This window comes from Podarcis cretensis, assembly GCF_951804945.1.
Source record: "Podarcis cretensis genome assembly, chromosome: 6".
NCBI lineage: Eukaryota > Metazoa > Chordata > Lepidosauria > Squamata > Lacertidae > Podarcis > Podarcis cretensis.
The window spans coordinates 76531674-76554660 of record NC_137175.1 but is presented as its reverse complement, the minus strand read 5'-3'; the positions used below and the strand labels follow the sequence as shown (position 1 = coordinate 76554660).

The following is a 22987-nucleotide window of genomic DNA, read 5'->3' as shown; positions in this document are numbered from 1 at the left end:
AATAGGGCATTTCTATTATCATGGGAGAAATGTTGGAAGGTATGGCATAGTCCATGGTCAAAAGTGATGGTGGCTGTGGTTCAACAATATATAGAAAGCCACTGGTTTGCTACCTCTGTTTTAGGGAGGAAAAAAATCTGCAAACAATATTTACACCTCAGCAAAAAACAACAACAGTTAGTACATAAGAACCAGGGAACTACCATCAGAGTTGTGCTAAGAATAAATTAGTGTATTTATTACATTTGTTCAAAAATAATCTCTCTAAATTATTACTCTCTGACAAAAAAACTCCAGAACATAAATTATGTAGCATGAAAAATTACTCTCTGTTCTAGATGATTCCCCACTAGTCACCTTGTGCAACCATTAGGTCTACATCTGTCCCTGAAGAGAGGGGGCTATTTCCACATATATTTTGTAACTGGGGCATATCTGATGTCTCATTAGTGTGAATTATGCAATAATCCGTGGTATGCGGCACATAAATTACAACAAAGCAAGCCCAACACATTGCGATAATTAAAGCTGAAATAAAAAGCTTTCATAATAAAATAAATGATTAAGATGCCAATCAGAAGCTTAATATGTGTGTGGTGTACGCATGCTGGCTATTCAAAGTCTGATCTGAGTTCCAAATTAAGTTGTGCCTCGAAACATTGGTAACCCCCCCTTTTTTTTTAAAGCACATGAATTCAACACACAGACTTTCTTTCTGAGGATCTCTCCCACATGTAAATAAAATTCCTGGCCTGCTCTTCATAGAAATCTAAAAGTTGTTCATTTTTATGGTGGCCAGTTGGACAAGGCCTGTAAATATCACACACAGTTTGGAGTGGCTCTGCATGTACATTTCCTCTATCAGAAGGTCAATATTTAGGGTCATGTCACAAAGGTGAACTGGCTCATGAAAACAGCCACATGTGAACTGGGGTGATGGGCCAATGAAACTCAAGCAGACCTTGCTTTGGGGACTTGCCAACCAGGGTGAATTCATTGCTGGGAGGCTCTCATCACCTCAGATACATGGATTTCCTCTGCAAAGTATTTTTTAAAAAAAAAAAAAAAAACAACATTCCCACTTTGTGGTAAGTAATCATTTGAATGCTACCTAGAATGGAGTATGGTAATCTGTACAGTGCACCTTGATAGTTATAATTTATATATTTGGAAAACTGAAGTAACCACCCAGAATTCTCATTCTCTCTCTCTCTCTCTCTCTCTCTCTCTCTCTCTCTGTGTGTGTGTAATTTTCCCACAGTCTCAACAGGAATTACAAAAGTATTACCAAGTGCTAAACTGCATGTCTATAAATAGGAACTTTCAAATGCCATCATATATTTTTTAAAAATAACAGTAGCAGACCCTCCAACTGTCCCTATTTTCCAGAGAGAGTCCCAGATTTACAGAAGCCATTGTGGCTTCTGATTTGATCCCAAAATGTCCTGCTTTTCCTTAGGATGACCCTAGTTTCCTCAGCCAAATGTTGGAGGGTATGGAGCTATGCAACCCCCGAGCCAATGAGATAACTAACTCTACAGACTTTTGAAGACACCTGAAGGCAGCTCTGTATAGGGAAGTTATTTAATGTTTCATCATGTTTTTATATATGTCAGAAACAGCCCAGATGGGTGGGGTATAAATAATAGAGTTGTTATGGTTGTTATGGAATAGGACGTCCCTATTTCATTGGAGAAACGGAAGGTATGCAATAGAGATCATAGGGACGCAGGAAGATGTCTTATACTGATTCAGATAATTGGTCTATATAGCTCAGTGCTGTCTACACTGGGTGGCAGCAGCTTTCCAGTGCTATCTCCTAGCTCTTACTTGGAAATACTGAGAATTGAACCTGGGACCTTTTGCATAGCCTGAGGCACAGAGCAACCCATACATAGAGCCAGGCCTGTGCAAAGTGCAAGAGGCAGCCTGATACACTTGCACCAGGCTTTGGAAGGCTAATCTGGCCAGGGAGCCCCCTCAGGGGCTTGGTGGACTTGCGTTGTCATGCCAAGAATGCCCCATGCCTCTTAGCTGACTGGGAATTCCTGCCCCAGGCCTCAGACAAGCTCTGCACAGGCTTGCGTAGAGCCCATGTGTCTTGTTTTAAAAGTTTGACATTCAACTGTTGGCATCTCTGGTTAAAGGATATCTAGTAGGAAGGTTGGGTCCATGAAGAGGTGCCAGTTAGAGAAAGAAGAAGAAGAAGAGTTTGGATTTGATATCCCGCTTTATCACTACCCGAAGGAGTCTCAAAGCGGCTAACATTCTCCTTTCCCTTCCTCCCCCACAACAAACACTCTGTAAGGTGAGTGAAGCTGAGAGACTTCAGAGAAGTGTGACTAGCCCAAGGTCACCCAGCAGCTGCATGTGGAGGAGCGGGGAATCGAACCCAGTTCACCAGATTACAAGTCAACTGCTCTTAACCACTACACCACACTGGCTCTCAAGACTAGGCTAGATGGTCTGAGTCAGTATAAACTTAGGAACATCATATAGTTCCTAAGAAGACCACAGTAAACACCTCATAGCAATATTTTATTTCAAGTGGCTGGCACAATGTTATGAGACGGCAAAAACCATCAGGTGTGAGACAGGTTTATTATATCTCAATGTCTTCCTGACGGGAAATATTTCCACACTTGTATAATTTTAAGTTACATGAAGGTTTTCTTGCGATAGAAAACTCTCCTCACAGTTGACAGAAACATGCTGTGAATAAAGAACCCGTCTTGCACACACTTGTTTTTGTATTTCAGGGCCAACTCTAAAGGGCTTGAGGCTGGGCATGTGCCAGGACTCCAAGAGGCCATGAAGAGTCCACCAGGTCAACAGCACAATGGTCAAAAGGAGGCACAAGAGACACATTAATTGACACACTCTCAGGGCTGGTGCCAAAGGTTGGCATGTCTGACGAAAGCCTGATGGACCTCCTTCCCCTCTTCAGCATGTTCACCCACCTCTCACCCTGGGCCAGATAACAGTGGTGGTGACAAGGAGGAGGAAATAATAATAATAATAATAATAATAATAATAATAATAATAATAATAATTTATTATTTGTACCCCCCCCCATCTGGCTGGGTTTCCCCAGCCACTCTGGGCGGCTTCCAACAAGGATGAAAAATACACTAAAATGTCATGACTCTCTGCCAAGCAAGCAAGCAAGTAGAATAGTAAGAGCAGCAAGCAATTAGTGATATGGAGGTACAGGGTAGATGCACTGACAGAGGGCCCATGGAAGATGTATAATAATAATAATAATAATAATAATAATAATAATAATAATAATTTATTTATACCCCGCCCATCTGGCTGAGTTTCCCCAGCCACTCTGGGCAGCTCCCAATCAAATGTTAAAAACAGTACAGCATTAAATATTAAAAACTTCCCTAAACAGGGCTGGCTTCAGATGTCTTTTAAAGATAGGATAGCTGCTTATTTCCTTCACATCTGAAGGGAGGGTGTTCCACAGGGTGGGCGCCATTACTGAGAAGGCCCTCGGTCTGGTTCCCTGTAACCTCGCTTCTCACAGTGAGGGAACCGCCAGAAGGCCCTCGGCGCTGGACCTCAGTGTCCGGGCTGAACGATGGGGGTGGAGGCACTCCTTTGGGTATACTGGACTGAGGCCGTTTAGGGCTTTAAAGGTCAGCACCAACACTTTGAATCCTGCAAAAACCTGGAGCTGACCCTCCATGTGCTGCCTTTTCCTGGTTAAAGGAGGCTCACTGAAGGACACCCAAATTCATGCAGCTGTTAACTCATTTTCACAAGTGGTATGTGATGTTCTCCCAGATGCACCAAATATCAATGTAATGTAATATAAAGTAATGTAATGTAATGTAATGTAATGTAATGTAATGTTTATTTTTACAATCAGAGGGTAGACTTTAGTATTTATTTTGTTGTGGTCCTATTCTATGCTGGCTGCCTCATACCCAAACACCCACCTGCACGCTGTCTCTGGCTGAGGTTCTAGCCTCCTCCATTAACCTCCCAGAGGGGTCTTTCCTCCCAAACATAACAGTACATAACAAACTTCTTAAAGGGATAGCACCACATGGGAGAAGCTGTCTCTGGGCTTGTCTATGCTTCCTCTTGTCCCGTGCCTAGAAAGCATGGGTTCGAGCAGTTTTCTGCTTGACCTGAGATTTCTGGACATGGGTCCGAATGATTTTCCCATTGCTCTGCTCCTTTCTCAGGGAAAACTAGCTCTTTAGCTCTAAATCAAAGCAAACGTGAATCTGGAGAAAACCTGACTTGCTTCGACTGAGCACTAAAGAGCGATTTTTCCCAGGGGAAAGTAGCGGGACAAAAGGAAGTGTGGATAAGTCCTCTGTAGCTACAGCGCAACACACTATTTGTGACTATTTGTACCTTTCCCTCAGACTTTCTTTTTATATACTTGTTTCCAAACAAAAGCAGTAGGGAGCAAACGATAGGCAGGGAGTAGGGGAAGAACTATCTCGTCCTTTGCTTGCTAGCCACCATGTTGCTCAAAATTTATCCTTTCCAATGCTATTTTTTTCTGTCCTGCCATAGGCATGGGGGGGGGAGGGGTATAGACCTCAGTATTGTATCCCCTTGGATGAAAGAAAGTAAATTGTTTGGAGGGGGAGTCAAATTTTGAGTATAACAAATGGCCCATTGGGAAATGGCTGCTCCCCTCACCCCCAATTCTCTGATCAACCCCCAAGCCAGCTGGCCCCAATTGCCCATGTTTTAATGTTAGGGGAATGCGGCAATAACCCCCCCCCCCAAAAAAAACCCCCAGTGTTTCATACCTTGATGTATTTCCTATTAGTACTTCCGGTGTTTCAATTTGGGGAAAACTTACCTCCTCAGGGACAGCCCGTATATTGGTAAATCCTTTCCTGAACACCATAAATACGCGACGAGCTCCACAGCGCAAAGCTGACGTTGCACAGTCAAAAGCGGTGTCGCCCGCTCCAAGAACAATCACTGCTCCCTGTATTGATGGCAATGGAGAGCGACAGGCGCACATTCCTGAATGATGAAAGGAAAACCCCATTTTCAAGGAAGGACGGGAAGAGAGGAAAAAAACCAGAAAGCTATTTCTGCATGACAGCTCAAACGGCACTTATACTCGAAGCAATGTAAAATTGCATCTTGCAGTTTCCGAGCATGGAGAGTCACTATCAAATTATTCTGCTTCATTGAAAGACAGTTTTATTCCCATTTTTAAGATATGCTCATACATGTAATTTCATAGTCAGTACCCTTTAGCAGCACTGCCTTCCTGTCTTGGCAGGAAATAAAGTACAATGCATTTCTTCTTTAAAAATAAAAATAAAGGGGAAACTGTAAGGCCTTGTCAGATTGAGTGAAACTGATTTAAGATCCTGGTATTCAAAAAATTAAACCTTTGACTCATTCTTATCAGCATCACTATTTCTTGAGAAAGAGAGAGGGAAATCTTGTTACCAGAAATTCTGTCTGTCACCCGATCTAATGTGACTTAGAGTCCCACTTCCTCAAGCCCTTGTCCAAAGAAGGCTCCACAATTGTGGAGGTAGACTACAAATGGCAGAAACTGAGGTTATAAAAAGGAAAACAGCTCCAACCACTCTTACTTTGCGAATCATGTCCACTGAAACAAGATGGCGTCCTGCACATGGGAAGAATATTTGTGCTTGATATCCAGGGCTCCTGGCTCTGGTTCAATCTACCTAGAGCCTGTTGTCACCACCATATTTATGTATGTGCATACATCAGGTGTGGGGAATCTTTGGCCCTCCAGCTGTTTCTGGATTACAAGCCCCATCATGGCTTTGGCCATGCCTGCCATATTTGTTTCCTACTTGTTTTGTTTCTTAAAAGAATTATGAGGAGAAATATGAAAGTCTGTACAGTGTCAATAAGTCACTGTCTGGTAAGGTACAGGGTACTGAGAAAGGCTTAAAAACAACAACCCTTAAAAGACACAAGATCCATACAATGTATTGCACTTTAAAAGCAGGCAGAATGCAGCTAACCACTGATTAAACAAATTACTGTAATTTTTAAAATGATACCATAAATAGAATAAACCTGTAATCTGAAGGGGCCTGTGATAGTTTCATTCAAAAGACTATGTTTTTTAAAGCATATCACCAGTGGTCTATAATTCTTACGTTTGTGCTGCGGTAGTTGTGAATTTTCACAGCAAGGGTGGAGAACCACAAGTATCAATTTCTTCCAAGAACAAAAAAAAAAAGTTAAACACAGGCCTTTGGAAACTTAAAAAAACCCCACCACACACACATGGAAACCTTCAGCATAGCATAGTACATAACCATTTACTTTTCCATATGGAGACAGAATTGAATTTTATCAGGACTGGTCACATTTTCACCAGTTTTATTTCAGGCAACTAAAGTACTACAGTAGTTTGGGACAAAAGAGTCCATTGAACTATTTCCTGAACCCATCCCCATGCTGAGGATATTCCTTCTGAATGTTTTTTTCTTTTTGTTTCCCCCATATGCTGTTCTTCTATTGTGTTTTCTTCCTGGCCATAGTCACTTGAACAAGCCTAGCAAATCAGGGATCACATTAGAAATATACATAGCTAACAAGATTTAGAAATGTGGTGATGCCACTGAGGGCAAATAAAGCTGCTTAATGGATCCACTGCCCCTACCCACAATTATTTTATTTATTTAACAAAATTTATATACTGTTCGAATGTCAAACAAAAACCCACCACAACCTCTAAGTGGTTTACAACAGTAAAATCAATCAATCAATAAAATATTGATGAAACAGGTATTGAAATAAACATTAGCTAAAACGGGTGACCATGTTCACTTTTCAATATAATGTCTGAAAAAGGGACACATTCGTAAGCTGCTGGAAATGTCAGTGAGATGTTCCGTCCTCTTCGGCTAATGCCTAAATTCCATTCAACTCATGTCTTTCCACAAACCCAAATTCTTCCCACAATACTGTACTTAAGACAAAGGGTTTTGACACAGAGGTGAGCCAAGCGCCAATTGTAAATAATTGTGAATTACCTTCGATGCAGAGATTGGAAACACTGAAGTAAAAAGTTTAGGCCCAAAGCACCACACATTCCTGGCCAAAGCTGCCACAGGTATGGTAAGTTGTCAGGTCTACTTATGGAATGGGCAACTTAGTTGTATTATGGTTCTCATGCAGCGTTACCACCAAATGTAAGTAGTTCTTGGCAACTTCCACAAAGCATGTTCTCCTTCAGGGAGAGCACGTGTTGCGGTGGGGTCTACTGAGCCACCCCTTTGTTGCTGGGTAAGTTCTCCAAGATGGCCGGGGGGCATTGATTGGATTGCCGAGTTGCTGGGGCAAAAGTTATGTTGCAATTTTGGTGGGAGGGGTAAAAGGTTTAAATACTCTGCACACAGCCTTGTACTTTCTTTTTTGCTGCGTGCAACGGATCACCTGGAGCACTTGGACCGTCTGGAGGACAGTGGAGTGATCTTCTCATTGTCTCATTGTCTGGTTACATTTCTTTATTTTCCCCTTCTTTTTAATCTTCTCTAGTCCCTTAATTAATTTAATTCCCCTTTTTTCCCCTGTTTGATTTCTCACCCCACCCCTTACCCTGCCCTGTGGGAAGATTCTCCCTGTACCTGTGAGCGCTGCCTGGGCATAATCCTCCTTGGCTTGCCTTTCCCAGTAGGGAGAGAGCCCCCATTAGGGGCTTTCTTTTGCAAAAAGGCTTTCCCCAATTTTGCCTGTTTAACTGTGGGGCTAGTCAGGGCTGTTCCCAGCTTGCCTGGAATCACTTTCATTTATAGTATCCCCATAGGTTGGCTTTATTTTGGGTGATTGCTGTGCTGTTGGCCAAATTTTAATCTAGCCTTTGGCTGGAGCACTATTTTGAGTTCCTTTATTTAATATTGCAATGAGACAAAAAAGGCAGAGAGCAGACGCAGGGAGGCTTTCACGGCCTGCTCGGCCTGCACATATCATTCAAGCCTAAGCCTGCTACAGTTAGCAGTACAATACATTCCCAGCTTACCTGGGATCACTTTCGTTTATAGTATCCTCATAGGTTGGCTTTATTTTGGGTGGGTGCAGTGCTGTTGGCTGAATTTTAATCTAGCCTTGGGCGGGAGCACTATATTGAGTTCCTTTAATATTGCAATGAGACTATAAAAGGCAGAGAGCTGAAGCAGGGAGGCCTTCACGGCCTGCTCGGCCTGCACATATTTTTCAAGCCTAAGCCTGCTCCAGTTAGCAGTACAGTAAATTGTTAAGTTTCTGTGACATGTGACTCATTCTCTCTATTAAGAATGTATCTGTTTGTTTGCAGGCTCACTTGTTGCTAATGTATATCTTAGGCAGACAGAGTGGAGCCAGAGGCTCTCTGTGCCTCCAATGAGCACTCTTTGTATGCTCTTTAACTATGCTGTTTCTGAACAAGTTTATTTTCTTCAAGTTTGTTTGGCTTAGTGGCTAGAGTACAGGATTAGGACCTGGGAGACAGGGTTCATATCCCCCACTTAGCCCTTGTTATAACAAAGCAAAACAAGCTGCTCCTTTTGGACTATTTTGTTGCTGGGTAGTTTGGCCCATTTGTGATATTGCTCCCAAAAAAAAAAAACCACAACAACAACTTTGGGTTTCTTGAGGGGGTACCTGGACAGGCGGTGGGCTGCCTCGAGTTTGTTATCTCATTGGAAACATTTATGTCTGGCCTGGCAGGTGATCCTAGGGCTTGGCCCGCTTGGCCCTAGAATTTGATGGCCTCTGGCAGCGTTTCTGGCCTGAATAGTGTCCCCATGTGGTGAACAAAGCATTAGTTTCACCTGTTCCTCACATTGGTTAGGTTTTTTCCTTTTGCAGACTATGACAGGGCCTTTGCAGATGCCTCCAGAGCTTGCCTCTCCTGCAGAGGATGACTTGCTGATGCCCCAGATGCCTTCTTCCAGAAGGAAGGTCTTCAGAGGCAGGAAAAAGCGGAGCAGGGATGATGCTTACACCTCCTTGCAGGTAAATCACCACTGGGCTCTGATGATGACTCAGACATCACCTTGGACCTCTCCAGGGGTCAGGGTGAGGCTGTTCCAGGTCTTTAGGGATCATCCTGGATAGCTCAGCTGGTCAGCGTATGGTGCCGGTAATGCCTAGGTTGCAGGATTGGTCCCTGTATGGGACAGCTGCATGCTCCCTCATCACTCTACCCGGACACTGAGGTCCAGCGCCGAGGGCCTTTCTGGTGGTTCCCTCACTGTGAGAAGCCAAGTTACAGGGAACCAGTTGGAGGGCCTTCTCGGAAGTGACACCTGCCCTGTGGTACACCCTCCCACCAGATGTCTACTACCAGACTTTTAGAAGACATCTAAAATAGCCCTGTTTAGGGAAGCTTTTACTGTTCCTTCCAACCCCACTATTCTATAAGTGGTAATTCACTATGATGGGAATGGTAGACGCAGGGCTGCCATCATCCCCTTAGCTCGCTAGGATCACAGGGACGGGGACATGTGGACCAATTGCGCAGCTCCACATTTCAAATGGAAATTCCCTGAGCAATAGAACCGGAAGCTGGTATGCAGGAAGCTGGCCCGGTGGCAGCTTTGTTGGGACTTCTTTAGGGTTTCTGGCCAGTGTTGGCCCTGTAAATTTACACATCATGGTGGCAACACAAGGCAGGGCATCTTGCCCAAGTGGGGGCTGGCAAGCAATAACTCAATACCTCTTGCCCATATTTCCGTAAAAATATCGCCCTTGAAAGTCTGGCTAAAAGGTTATCTAGATGGGTCAGTAGCTTTGTGCTTGTGGGAAGGGTTTTCCCAAGGTTTGGGATTCCTCTGGCTTTTCAGCCAGTGGCTCAGAATACAGCAACTCAAAAGCCAGTTAGAGAGCTACCTGTGGTAGCCAGAAAGAAGGTTAGGAAGCAGCTTGCATTGGGACGTATGGTGGGATCCCCTTGATTCTCCTTCTAGTCCCGATTTCCATTTATCCCCATTGGGGATCGTCCCAAAGAAAGCCCCATATAATTCCATCTGATCCATATTTATCGCATCCCAAGGGCACCTCAGTGAATGATGCTATCCCTCCGGAATTGTTCCGTGAAATATGCATCTTTGGATCAGGCAGTTGAGCTTACCAACAAATTGGAGGAGGTGCCTTGTTGGCATTATGCGATATTGAATCGGCTGTTAGGCTACTGCCGGTTCACCCTCAAGATTTTAAGTAGTTAGGCTTTAATTGGATGGTCCTTATATTGATAAGGCGATGCCAGTGGTTGCTCAATAGGCTGTGCAGCACTTGAGTCCTTTAGTGCCTTTCTGGATTGTACATTGCGAGTCAAGACTCGTTTAACGGGGGGTATCGTTATGTGGATTGTTTTACTGGCTGGTTCATGTGACACCAGCCTCTGCTTAGCTTACTAGATGCCCCTTTATTCCCTGAGGAGCTGGGTGTTCTGTTGGCAATGGAGGACAGTGGGTCCTACTGCCCCTTTTAATGTATTTGGGGGCTAGCTGGATACCGTTGCTCAAACTTCTGCTTGCCTGTGGAAAAGCTGTTTGCCTTGAAGGATGTTATTCTTGTAATGCTTCCTCTGAAGCAAGTGTTGCTTTGTCAGATCCTATCATTCCTAGGTCAGTTAAATTTTGCATGCAGGGTGGTTGCTCCAGGCTGCCCCTTCCATTCCTGCTTGGCCAGGTGGTCTCATGGCCCGGGGTTCCTTCATCATCATGTACAGTGGCCTTGAGCCTGGCAGGGCAAGGCAATCACATGTAACCTAACTTTTTGCGAGTTTTCCCCATTGTAGTGTCAGCGCACATCTGGACTGAGGAGTTTAGAGACCGTCGGGTCTGTCTTGGTCTGATAACCAGGCAGTGTGAGAGTCCTGGCAAAACAGTCCTCATGCTCTGGCAGAGTCTTCGCACTGCTTAAGATTTAATATTGTGTTTCTGCTCGCTTTATTTCGGGATCATCTAATGTTTTTGCGGTTGCTCTATCCCGTTTTTTCAGTTGGAGAGCTTCAGATCCTGGGCTCTGGACACCCAGCTATAGCTGGATTTTTCTGGAGCTCCTGTGGCACTTGGCAACAATTAATAATTATGAGGAGTAGTAGCTTACGTTTCCCCATTCGCTTTCAGGTCTTATGAGAAGGCCTGGACTGATTTCTTAAAATTTAGCTGGCAGTCCTCGGCCATTCAGAGGAACCTGCCCCCATCCTCTGAGCAGGACCTGCAGTAATTCGCCCACCTGCTGCAGATCGGATGCAGTGTTAAAACTATCAGACTTCAGTCCGCTGCAATGTCTGCTAGAGTAAAGCTTTAATTTTTCAGAGACCCTTCAAAAAGTGTGTCGTGCGCAGGGTCTCGGAAGGTTGGAATAAGCTCCAACCTTCACAGGACAGCAGGCAGGAAGCCGGTCAATCTTTGACCTATGCAGTATCCGCAACAAGTTAAGACTTGTCGGCTGGTTCAAGATCAAGACGAGACTTATTTCAGTATTCCATTGTAATTTTGGTGTACTGAGGGTTGGGGAAATTGTGTTGGAGCCAGCACGGGGCTGAAAGTTTGGAGGCTTATTGCCTCAGGACTTTTCCTTATCTGCTTTGGAGCTTGTCATAAGTGTCTGGAGCTCTGAGTCAGACCTAGTGAGCAGGGTTGCCACCATCAGGCTTCCAGTCGCAGGTGAGGTGGGCCCTTGCCCTGTTATTGGATACCGGAAATATTTGGCTTTTCATTCCCCTGGGGGCTGGCTCGATCCTAGTGCACAGAAATGGGTTCCAGTTTGACGGGCATCTAATTGCTCACGTCGTGCGCCAGTTATTGCAGCCTGTGGCTTGCCTACCGCTGAACACGCCTCATTCCTTCCAAATAGGTGCTGCTGCAAAGGCTGCGCACTGGGGCCTGTTAGTAGACAGGATTGTGAATACGGGTCATTGGAAGTATGATGCTGACAAAGGTTATCTCAGGAAGCATCGCCAATGATGCCTGTCTGTTATTCCTTTTATTTTTCCCCTCATAGGAGCAGCTGTGCGCATTTGGATTGTCGGCCACAGCATCATGCACTGAGCTGGCAAGCACCCTGACGAGTCTGGACTGGGGGCGCCATCTTGGCCTTCCTGCCCATGTTTCTAGCTCCAGTCCACATTTGGATTGTGGGGCACAGCATCGTTTACTGGGCTGGCATCAGAGCGAGGCAGTCTGGAAGGGGACCGAATCTTGGCTTCCCACAGCACGTACAGGTGTAGTGGATATCCAGACGGGGAAAGCGGTGGAGTGAATTCATCCCACTAATTAAGCGGAGGGTGCTTTCACATGGTCCCCCTTTGGCGATTGTAGTGCAGTTGGGGAAGAATGATATGGCAAAGGTTGATTGCTCCACTTTGCGCTCCACGATTCAAAGAGACTTGGGGGAGTTGGTGACCTTAATACCTACCGTTAAAATATTTTGGTCACAATTGCTGCAAAGGAGCAATTGGCAGGGCATTTCTCAACCCAAGGCTGCTGAAAGGGCCAGGAAGCGCATTAATTCCGCAGTGAGCAAGAGGGTAACGGAATTGGGTGGTTTGGTGATTTACCACCAGGATATTACCTTCAAGGCTCTGGCCCTTTACCGCAATGATGGGGTACATCTTTCCGAGCTGGGGAATGATGTCTGGTTGGATGCGGTAATTGAAGGGTTGAAGAATGGGTTGGGATTGTGAGTGGTTGGCGGCGAGCGTAAAGGGCTCGATTGGCGGTTAGGCATTGGTTATAAATCTGGTGGAGGAGGGGTTAGGATAGGCTGGGCCTACCCCTCCATGGAGGGGTTCAGGATAGGCTGGGCCTGCCCCTCCATGGTTGCTGCGGAAAGGGAATTCCGTTAAAGGAATCCTGGGGCTTGCCATCTTTTCGTCCAATCCCTGGAATGGGACTAGGGCCGGCAAGCCTTCGGGGAGCAGGCGGGTGAGAGTTGAGGGTCTGTGTCTCAGCTCCAATTCTTCCCCGACTTGCTTTCCCCCGCACTGTCTTTCGGTGGTGCCCGGAAGTCAGTTCTGTCCCCAGGCGGGGGGACAGATAGTCTTAACCAATGCCTAAACAACCACTCACAGTTTGTATTTTAATAAAGTTGTGGCCAAAATCATGCCAAAAATCTTAAACAAAAATTATGTGTCCGTTGTGAGTTATTTTGGGGGGTGGATTGGGGACCTCAACACGCAAAGCGTGTTCTCCTTCAGGGAGAGCACGTGTTGCGGTGGGGTCTACTGAGCCACCCCTTTGTTGCTGGGTAAGTTCTCCAAGATGGCCGGGGGGCATTGATTGGATTGCCGAGTTGCTGGGGCAAAAGTTATGTTGCAATTTTGGTGGGAGGGGTAAAAGGTTTAAATACTCTGCACACAGCCTTGTACTTTCTTTTTTGCTGCGTGCAACGGATCACCCGCCCACCCGCCCTAGAATAAGGGGTTTGTTGCGTTGACCTTGCTATGCCTGTCATGGGGTCGTCTGCCTTTGAGCAGGGGCCTGGTAGGAATTTTTCCACCTGGCAAATTGGCTGGCTGGGTGGTTTTTGCCTACTGCGTAGCAAATCGTCACAACTTGTAAGGTTGTGGTTAGGCATTGGTTATAAATCTGGTGGAGGAGGGGTTAGGATAGGCTGGGCCTACCCCTCCATGGAGGGGTTCAGGATAGGCTGGGCCTGCCCCTCCATGGTTGCTGCGGAAAGGGAATTCCGTTAAAGGAATCCTGGGGCTTGCCATCTTTTCGTCCAATCCCTGGAATGGGACTAGGGCCGGCAAGCCTTCGGGGAGCAGGCGGGTGAGAGTTGAGGGTCTGTGTCTCAGCTCCAATTCTTCCCCGACTTGCTTTCCCCCGCACTGTCTTTCGGTGGTGCCCGGAAGTCAGTTCTGTCCCCAGGCGGGGGGACAGATAGTCTTAACCAATGCCTAAACAACCACTCACAGTTTGTATTTTAATAAAGTTGTGGCCAAAATCATGCCAAAAATCTTAAACAAAAATTACGTGTCCGTTGTGAGTTATTTTGGGGGGTGGATTGGGGACCTCAACACGCAATGAGAAGTACACTGCTTCAATAAGTTAATATTCACACAGGATTGAATAATTCAGCCTTGCCGAATGTCACAGGTTCATAGACTCCACCTCCCGAACACTGTAGACAGATTTCAAAATGTTCATCATCTTATCCTATGAGGTGACGGGGGGGGGGGGCTTTTTCTCTCTTTAACCAAAAAAAGCCTTGTCATCACTTTAAGTGGCATCATGGTTGCTCTGTGAATGTCGCTGGGCAGAACACGCCAAGGAACGAGGTTACTTCAGGAAGTAGAGTCACTTCCTACCTTGGGTTATTATTGCAGCTGGTGGTAGAGAGACCAATGGGAGACTTCACCACAAAATAAAAAAAAATAAATCACTGGGAGCAACTCTGTCATGGCCCCGTGTCATTTTCATTGGGCTTTTCTTTCATAATGAGGAATGCTACTGACCTAATTGCAGCCCTATCTCTGCAACTGCTGGAGCAATGACAAAGCTGTTTTTCCTAGCAAAATAAAGACTGCATCCCTCTGCTGATTTGCATTTATCATGGTAATCCACACAACTGAAAAATAAATGAGACCCCCCCCCCCAATATAAAGGTGTCCAGAAATATTCCCCCGCCACCACTTTCATGGAAAACTTGTTTTGGTTTTTTTTTTTTGTTTTTTCCCAGGAAAATGTAATGTCCCCCTAGTTTGGGCATAACACATAACCACAGCTAGTTAAAAATCCTCTTTGCACAGGGGGAGAAAAAGGGAGGGAATGTGATAAAGCCCTAAGGCTCATGCACATAACACTAAATCATAATTGCGTGCTCTTCTTTGAATGACTTTTCATTCTAAGCTGTTGGAAAATCAATACTATGGCCTGTGTTTAAAGACCTCTTCTGCACACACAGCTCCATTTTCCTTCAGAGCCGGAGAGTCCCACAATGTTTTAAAGAGGCTTGCTAAAGGAAACTCAAGAATGTGCACAAAAAATGGCATCTCTGGCTTACTAAATGCCACCCTACGGGCAGGGGCAAAACTCTATGCTCAGTAGTGTGAATGACTTGCGTTGTTCCCTGAATACCAGTTTATATTGTTTTATTAAAGCCATGCTCTGTGTACCTTCCATATGGAAAATTACAACATATATGTCCCCTTCCTGGTTCAGAGTGGAGGACAGAATGCAAGGCTTCCTTTTATTGAAGACTTTTAATTAGTAAGATTCTGAATTACTATGGATCCTGATACTTCATATTTTGTTTTTGTATTAAGCATATTGAATTGTGAGGATATAAATGCTTTGCATAAATATCTTGAGAACATATCTCTCCAGCTACCTGGTTTACTTGCCATAGCCACCAATGGCAGGAAGTCTTTAGATGTGTAAAATCCTTGATCCATTCCCAGACCTTGAAATACAGCTTCTCTCTTTGGTTCTGGTAGACCTGGTACACAAAAAGTAGAAACAGTATGTGAGTATGTCAAGTATTCATAAGAAAGGAAAATATCTTCATCCTCTCAATCATTAAATTAGAAGAACCTATAGAACTTTGCTGACAACCAAAAATGACAATTCATGATCATTGTATTTTGTGCACAGTAACTTTTTATTCAACAAAGGTGTATTCATCATCAAAATCATTTATATAATGTTTTCAAGTTGTCAAAGCATTTCACATCTATTATACACAGTAGTTATAACTATCATGCAATGTCAGTGAATATTCTTATCCTCTGTACTGCAGGTGGGGAAACGGAATCAAAGAGTAAAGTGTTGTTTGGCCTGAGCTCACCTAGTGAGTTCATAGCCAAATAAAGACCTGAAGTTGGGGGTAATCCAAAACCCTCCAGAGCAGATTTAGAGGGGCACGGGGAGGGGGGGGAGAGAAGAAGATGAGGAAGTTACATTTTGCAGACAGAAATCTTTGCACTAATGGGATGACTTTGTTGGATACAACCCAATTAAACCATTTTGATATTTGTATGATTTGCATAAGGGCTTGACAAAAGAGCTCTTCATGTTGATTACACATATTTCAGCACTAACAACTCTCTACACAATTAGGGCTCATCTCTAGATCCCCCCCCCAAGATCCTGTACACGTTCAGAAAGACCTTCTGGGTACCTCTAATAAGGGAGGAAGGGCAGCTGCCATCTGGAAATATATCTCTGTTGAGCGTTCTGGCAGCTTTTCTTTCTTACTGTAATAAATACTGATAAGCTGCTACCCGACAAGGATTTGTTTCAGCCACTTGAATGGACAACTGTAACAAATATTTTACCAGTCACCACAGTGTCAACACATTGTCTTTTCGGACCTTAAGAGCCCCTCACTTGAACTTCATATGAAAGAATACACCAAGTGCCATTTTACGTCACCCTGAGACCTCAGTCAAGACAAGAAAATGTCTGAAGACAGGAAAAGAAAAAATTTCTCTACATTTGGAGCAGGGAGACATTATGAGTGTGGGGGGGGGGGGAACCACACATGGCACTTGGAAAAAGAAAATCCAGAGATATACCTTCAAGGATGAAGGACCCTGGAAGACCATATCCTTGGATGCCTGCCATACTCAGTGCCAAGAGTCATTCAATGCTCCATCAAACATAGAACATGCAGATACCCACAATGCCCCCACACAACTGAATGCCCATAAATTTTGAAGGAAGCAAGCGCAATATCTATTTCCCTTGAAAACAGAGGTGTCAGAGCAAAAACTGGCATGTGTGTTGTATTTAAGAGGAGGAACTCTTGGACCAAACTCAACATCCCAGATGCGGGTGGCACTGTGGTCTAAACCACTCAGCCTCCTGGGCTTGTCGATCAGAAGAAAGGCGGTTCGAATCCCAGTGACAGAGTGAGCTCCCATTGCTCTGTCCCAGCTCCTGCCAACCCAGCAGTTCGAAAGCATGCCAGTGCAAGTAGATAAACAGATACCACTGCAGTGGGAAGGTAAACAGCATTTCAGTGTGCTTTGGTTTCCGTCATGGTATCCCGTTGCACCAGAAGCGGTTTAGTCATGCTGGCCTGAAAGCGAGATGTGCGCCGCAGCTCTATAGTCGCCTCTGACTGGACTTAAACGTCCAGAGGTCCTTTACCGTGACCTTTTTATATATCTATATCCCAGACTAAACCATATCAGAATGAAAGTTGATGTGTTCATAACACAGGACATAATTACACATTTCCAGTTGCATCTATTGTCCCATAAGTGCAAGGATGTCTCCTCATTGCAGCCCTGTGTGTACTGCTTTCCTGGAACTGAGCTGAAATCCCTTGAAGTTTTCCCATTGACTTGTATTGAGAGAAAGCTTTGGTACTTCAGCCCCTGAAGGCATTTGAGGCAATACAAATAGATAGCCCCGTATTCTTTACTACACAACACAGGCATTGCTAATCCCCTCATTTACTACCCTGCCTACTGTTGAACCAACCTCCTGTGTACCTCTCTTTCCTCCTAAATATGGAAGGGGTGTTCTTTCTGGAGCTTGCTGTTCCTTAGTGAGTAAGCGGAGACTGTTCCACTCTCACATGCCTCCTCCTCCCCGGAAGGAGCTGGTTTGGATGGTGGGAAGATGAGACAAGCCTGGTGTGGGGAGGGCATGGGCAGGGAATCAAGAGGTACTTTCCTCTTCCCGTTGCTAGTCTCCGATTCTCATTCTCCCTAATGAAGGCCCCCACAGCCCATTGGGATCATCCCCTTCCCATTCTGCATTTCCCCAAGGCTCGTGCACCACTCAAAAAGCCACTCCTAAGTTTGGGATGTGGGGCAGAGAGTTGCAATGGGAGCTTGCTCACACTACAGTGGCACCTCAGGTTACATACGCTTCAGGTTACATATGCTTCAGGTTACACACTCCACTAACCCAGAAATAGTGCTTCAGGTTAAGAACTTTGCTTCAGGATAAGAACAGAAATCGGGCTCCAGCGGCGTGGCAGCAGCAGGAGGCCCCATTAGCTAAAGTGGTGCTTCAGGTTAAGCACAGTTTCAGGTTAAGAACGGACCTCCGGAATGAATTAAGTACTTAACCCAAGGTACCACTGTGGTTCTGAATCATGGGAAGAGCCTGAGCACATGCAACAGGCTTGTCCATTGCAGACCTTCCCCACAACACTGTTAGAATATTTCATTCCACCTTAAGTACAGACATGACTGTTGTGTGTCACATGCCTGTTTACACTCCAGCCCAGCTTGCTGGGAACTTCCATTTGTGTATAGCTTTTGCTTATGCTGCTTGCTTGGATGTGAAAGGGAGAAGACATGTTTTTCCCTTTGTCCTGATATACGCTGAATAAACTGTTGTAAATATGCTTTACACAGCCTCTCCCTGCCACTTCTGTTGTGTGTTTACTCTGCTGAGTTGCGGGCCCAGCTTCTGAAGCTCTGGGTCGCAGATTCATGCTGCACCAAGGACTGGAGTTCGAGGGGCACGTTGGCCGGTGGGCTGGAGCCAGCTGGGAGCTTGCCAATTGCCCCCATTCCCTTGGAAGCATCCCAACAAACACATGGTGGGAAAGGGGATGAGGTGACAGCGGAGAGGGCCCTCCAACATCTGCCCTCCTGTCAACCGTTTCCTCCTCTTTTTTTGACAAACAGTGTCAATAGGTGAAGGCACATCTCACAAAAGAGCTCCTCAGAAGATGCAATCTGAGGTAACACTATCTCTTCAGCCTCTTGCTTTTGTGTGTGTGTTGTGTGCATGTCACAAAAGCAGAGGTGCATCTAACTAAAGCCTTGTTAACGCAGAGTATAAGTAAGCCCTTGGGGGGAAGCAATTCTAGAGGGGAAGGCGGCTTATTAATAAATTAGGAAGAAAATAAAAATGATGGTTTTTAAATGGCAAAGCTATTAAGCAGTTCTTTTAAATCAGTTTTTAACAAGGAAAAATAAGCAGAAGTAACTACGGTACAATTAAGAAAGTAATGGCCCAGATCCTGAGTTGCAGTTAAGAGTTCTTCAGCGCAGCTTCTGGGAAGGGCTGGCTAGGTGGATTTCAGTTCATCTTGCAGCCGTCTGGGACGTGGAGGGCTCCTTCTCCCAGTCTCTATAATCATTGCTGGTGACAGGGAACTCACCTGACAAGTTGCTAAGACTTTCACCTATACACGCAACCACTGCTGACAGTGGCACCTCTAGCGCAAGACGAATGCAAAACACTCTGCTGAAGGAACCTCTGCCTCACAAAGACAGGGCTAAGATAGACAGACACATTTATAGACTGATGGTGCTGGGCTGAGAGGGGGCTTGTGCGTTGAATTTAAACTATATATATATATATATATATATATATATATATATATGAAGAATAAGTTTATTTTCAAATAAAATTGAAAATGCAGGCAACAAAAAGAAAAAGTAAAATCAGCACTTAAAAGTAAAACAAAGCCACTCATTAAGAGGGTAGTAAATGAGTACATAAATAAAAGATTAAATTGGCTGGTTACCATCTTTAGTATAGCCTGTAGTCTATACTGTAGGGTAAAGATTGCTAACTATCGACTATGTAGCCGCAACCTAGTCAGAAATAATACACGCCTCTATAGTTGATTGGATCATGCTCAGAACACCAAGGAGCTTCCACACAGGAGATAATGGAAAACAAGGTGCTATGACAACTTTTTAAACCATTTTCATCTCCCACAGTGAGCTCACTTCTGCAGCCTTTTTTCTTTTTTGGACAGATTAATTTGAAGAGAGCAAAGCTGTCAGCAGTCAGGTTTGATCTGCAAGTACCTGTACTATACCTGTCTCTTTTTTCCTCTCTCTCTCAAATGCACACATTCACCTGTAGTGTATTTTATAACTATTTTTGATTTGTGGGTCCTTTTTTTTTTTTAAGTGAGGAATGAATGGTGAAGCATACATTTTTCCCCCCAAAAAAAGAAAAAAGTTGGACATGCTGGCCTGCAGGAGGAAACCACACTGACAGCTAGGCCAATGTTCAATTTTCTGGTCTGTAGAGCCATGGTGGAATTTACAAATCCAGGACTTTATTCTCCTGTGTGTAAACATTCTCCGCTGTGTGTGAATATAGTGGACGCGCAGGTTGCGAACGTGATCCATGCAGGAGGCACGTTCGCAACCCGCAGCGCAGCACCTGGACATGTGCGGGTTGCAATTCAGCACTTCTTAGAATCATAGAATCATAGAATCATAGAGTTGGAAGAGATCGCAAGGGCCATCGAGTCCAACCCCCTGCCAAGCAGGAAACACCATCAGAGCACTCCTGACATATGGTTGTCAAGCCTCTGCTTAAAGACCTCCAAAGAAGGAGACTCCACCACACTCCTTGGCAGCAAATTCCACTGTCGAACAGCTCTTACTGTCAGGAAGTTCTTCCTAATGTTTAGGTGGAATCTTTTTTCTTGTAGTTTGGAACCATTGCTCCGTGTCCGCTTCTCTGGAGCAGCAGAAAACAACCTTTCTCCCTCCTCTATGTGACATCCTTTTATATATTTGAACATGGCTATCATATCACCCCTTAACCTCCTCTTCTCCAGGCTAAACATGCCCAGCTCCCTTAGCCGTTCCTCATAAGGCATCGTTTCCAGGCCTTTGACCATTTTGGTTGCCCTCCTCTGGACACGTTCCAGTTTGTCAGTGTCCTTCTTGAACTGTGGTGCCCAGAACTGGACACAGTACTCCAGGTGAGGTCTGACCAGAGCAGAATACAGTGGCACTATTACTTCCCTTGATCTAGATGCTATACTCCTATTGATGCAGCCCAGAATTGCATTGGCTTTTTTAGCTGCCGCATCACACTATTGGCTCATGTCAAGTTTGTGGTCAACCAAGACTCCTAGATCCTTTCTGCACATGTACAAAGCGCGATCTAGTGTCTCTGTACATGCGTGAGCGCCAGAACCCAGAAGTATCCCATTCTGGTACTTCTGGGTTCGGCACGGTGCACAACCCAAAAATGCGCAACCTGAAGCGTCTGTAACCCAAGGTATGTCTGTGTGTGCATACTGACTTCTGGTTTAAGTGTTGCTTTTGTCTTAACAGACGCTGTAGATTTTACTCCATGTGCACTGTAAAGGTTTAAAGCTTTAGATGTTATACTTCCTAGGGAATTAGGAGCACCAATTCATGAACAATTATTTGCGTAGGAGAATAAAGTTCTAAATTTCATAACGCAGAAAGGACCAGTTCAGGTATAACAGGACTATTGGACAAAGTACAGCTTGTTTGAGGGCGAACAAACGATGAGCTTATTTCCCTGGGTGTTTTGATGGCTTCAGGTTGGCAATCTATGAAGATTACACAGAATCACAAAATTGCAGAGTTGGAAGAGACCTCGAGGATCATCTAGTTCAACCTCCTGAAATGCAAGAATATGAAGCCATCCCATATGGGATTGAACCTGCAACCTTGGCTTCATCAGCACCGTGCTCTAACAGGCAGTTTAAGAATTTGTAAAATAAATAAAATATTAAAACTCAGTGCACAGCAGCACTAACATGCTACTCGTTGAAGATTTGCAGTGCAGAATATTCTTGGGTCTCAGAGAACTGAAGCTCTTGGAACCAAAACCAGGGAAGAATTTGGCTGTGTTTGTGTATAGCAACATCATCAACCGAGTGTGCTGCTACTTACATGTGTGCCTTTTCATTTTGTGGGCAATCGAGCAAAGCTATATTTGTGACCTTGTCATCTGAAAGCAGTATTTGGGAACGTTTTCTCAGTTACCATTTCAATACGCCACCTCTCTGGCACTAAAGGGCACAGAGAACTTTGTTAAACAAAGATCTAGTAATGGACAGATGGGAGGGTGAGATCAAGATTAGTGGATAGAGAGCCAATAGTCACACTGGAGAGACACTCTTTGGTAATGAACAGCCACCCAGCAGAAACACACTTTAGAGAGAGATCAAATATTGATATATCACCCAGCAGCCACCCAGGAGAGAAACAATTTGGAGTAAAAAACAACAACACACACACACACACACACACTACATGGGGAAGAACGTAACTGAGAACAAACATAGAGACACACAATCTGTATAAAAGCCACCAGCAATAAGATACAGGGGGATTAGCATCTGAAATAGATAAATGATTTGGAAGTAACATGCACCCAGGACAGATGCCATTTAAACAGATGTTGGACACCCCCACTTCTACGGTGAGTGCAGTAAATGCCCAGGAATCACACATACGCCACTCTCAAATTTAGCTGCTGCAAGGCCTATTAAACATTTCTGCTACCCAGGTTGTTTTACAATCACCACAACCCAACAAAATAATCCTTTCTAGCATTTATATTCTACAAGCACATATATTTAAAAGGTGGATAGGTCAAACCCTGTTCCAGCATCATAAAACCTGAACATCCCAATTATTATAAAATCAAAATGATTTGTTCCAACCATCCAAAGGCTGACACAGTGAACCTACAATGCTATAAAGCTTGCCAAACTTTTCAAAACTCCAAGAAGAAAGGGCTGTGATACAGCAGTGAAAAAATGTCTCATTGAACTAGGGATGCTTGAGGAATTAGATTTCTGTGAATTCTGATGCAAACAGAATAAGTGGACCAGAAATCCTTCTGATGTCACACTTCTCAAAATGGGAGGGATGGACAAAAATACCAACGCAACACTAATTAAAATCTCTTAAGTTGTACTACAACTAGGGATGGGGGAGAAACTAAGCCCAGTTTGCATTTAAAGGTAAAACCTACCAAGTCCACACTTGTAACAATATGTTAACTGAAGCACAGCCATCCTTTGAAATTTGCACTCCTTTGAATTTTGCAATGCAGTTCCCAAGACAAGTCACACACACAAAAATGCATGTGCTGTGCATAGAAACACAGATATCATTGAAAACAACATGAAAAATGCATTATATTCGGGAAAACTGATTTGCAAAAAATGTGTACATGGGGACAAATTTCTACAAATGGCAGGCAAATTTTGATGAGGACTTTGTTTTTTTTAGAACACACACAAACTGATGTAGCAATGTGGGGATCTGAACATAGAAGAAGACTGAAAAAATAAGAAACCA

General features: G+C 44.5%; 1 protein-coding gene across 6 annotated transcripts in view; it reads right to left on the bottom strand.

Annotated features, from left to right (window-relative positions):
- DPYD (dihydropyrimidine dehydrogenase) overlaps positions 1-22987 on the bottom strand; it is a 538621-nt gene that overhangs the window by 281672 nt on the left and 233962 nt on the right. For all 6 annotated transcript variants that reach the window (XM_079981200.1, XM_079981199.1, XM_079981197.1 and 3 more), the window contains 2 exons: positions 15307-15414; positions 4838-5007 (listed from right to left, as the gene is read on the bottom strand). In XM_079981200.1, the coding sequence (XP_079837326.1) occupies positions 4838-5007; positions 15307-15414 (278 nt within the window). The remainder of the gene's footprint in view (positions 1-4837; positions 5008-15306; positions 15415-22987) is intronic.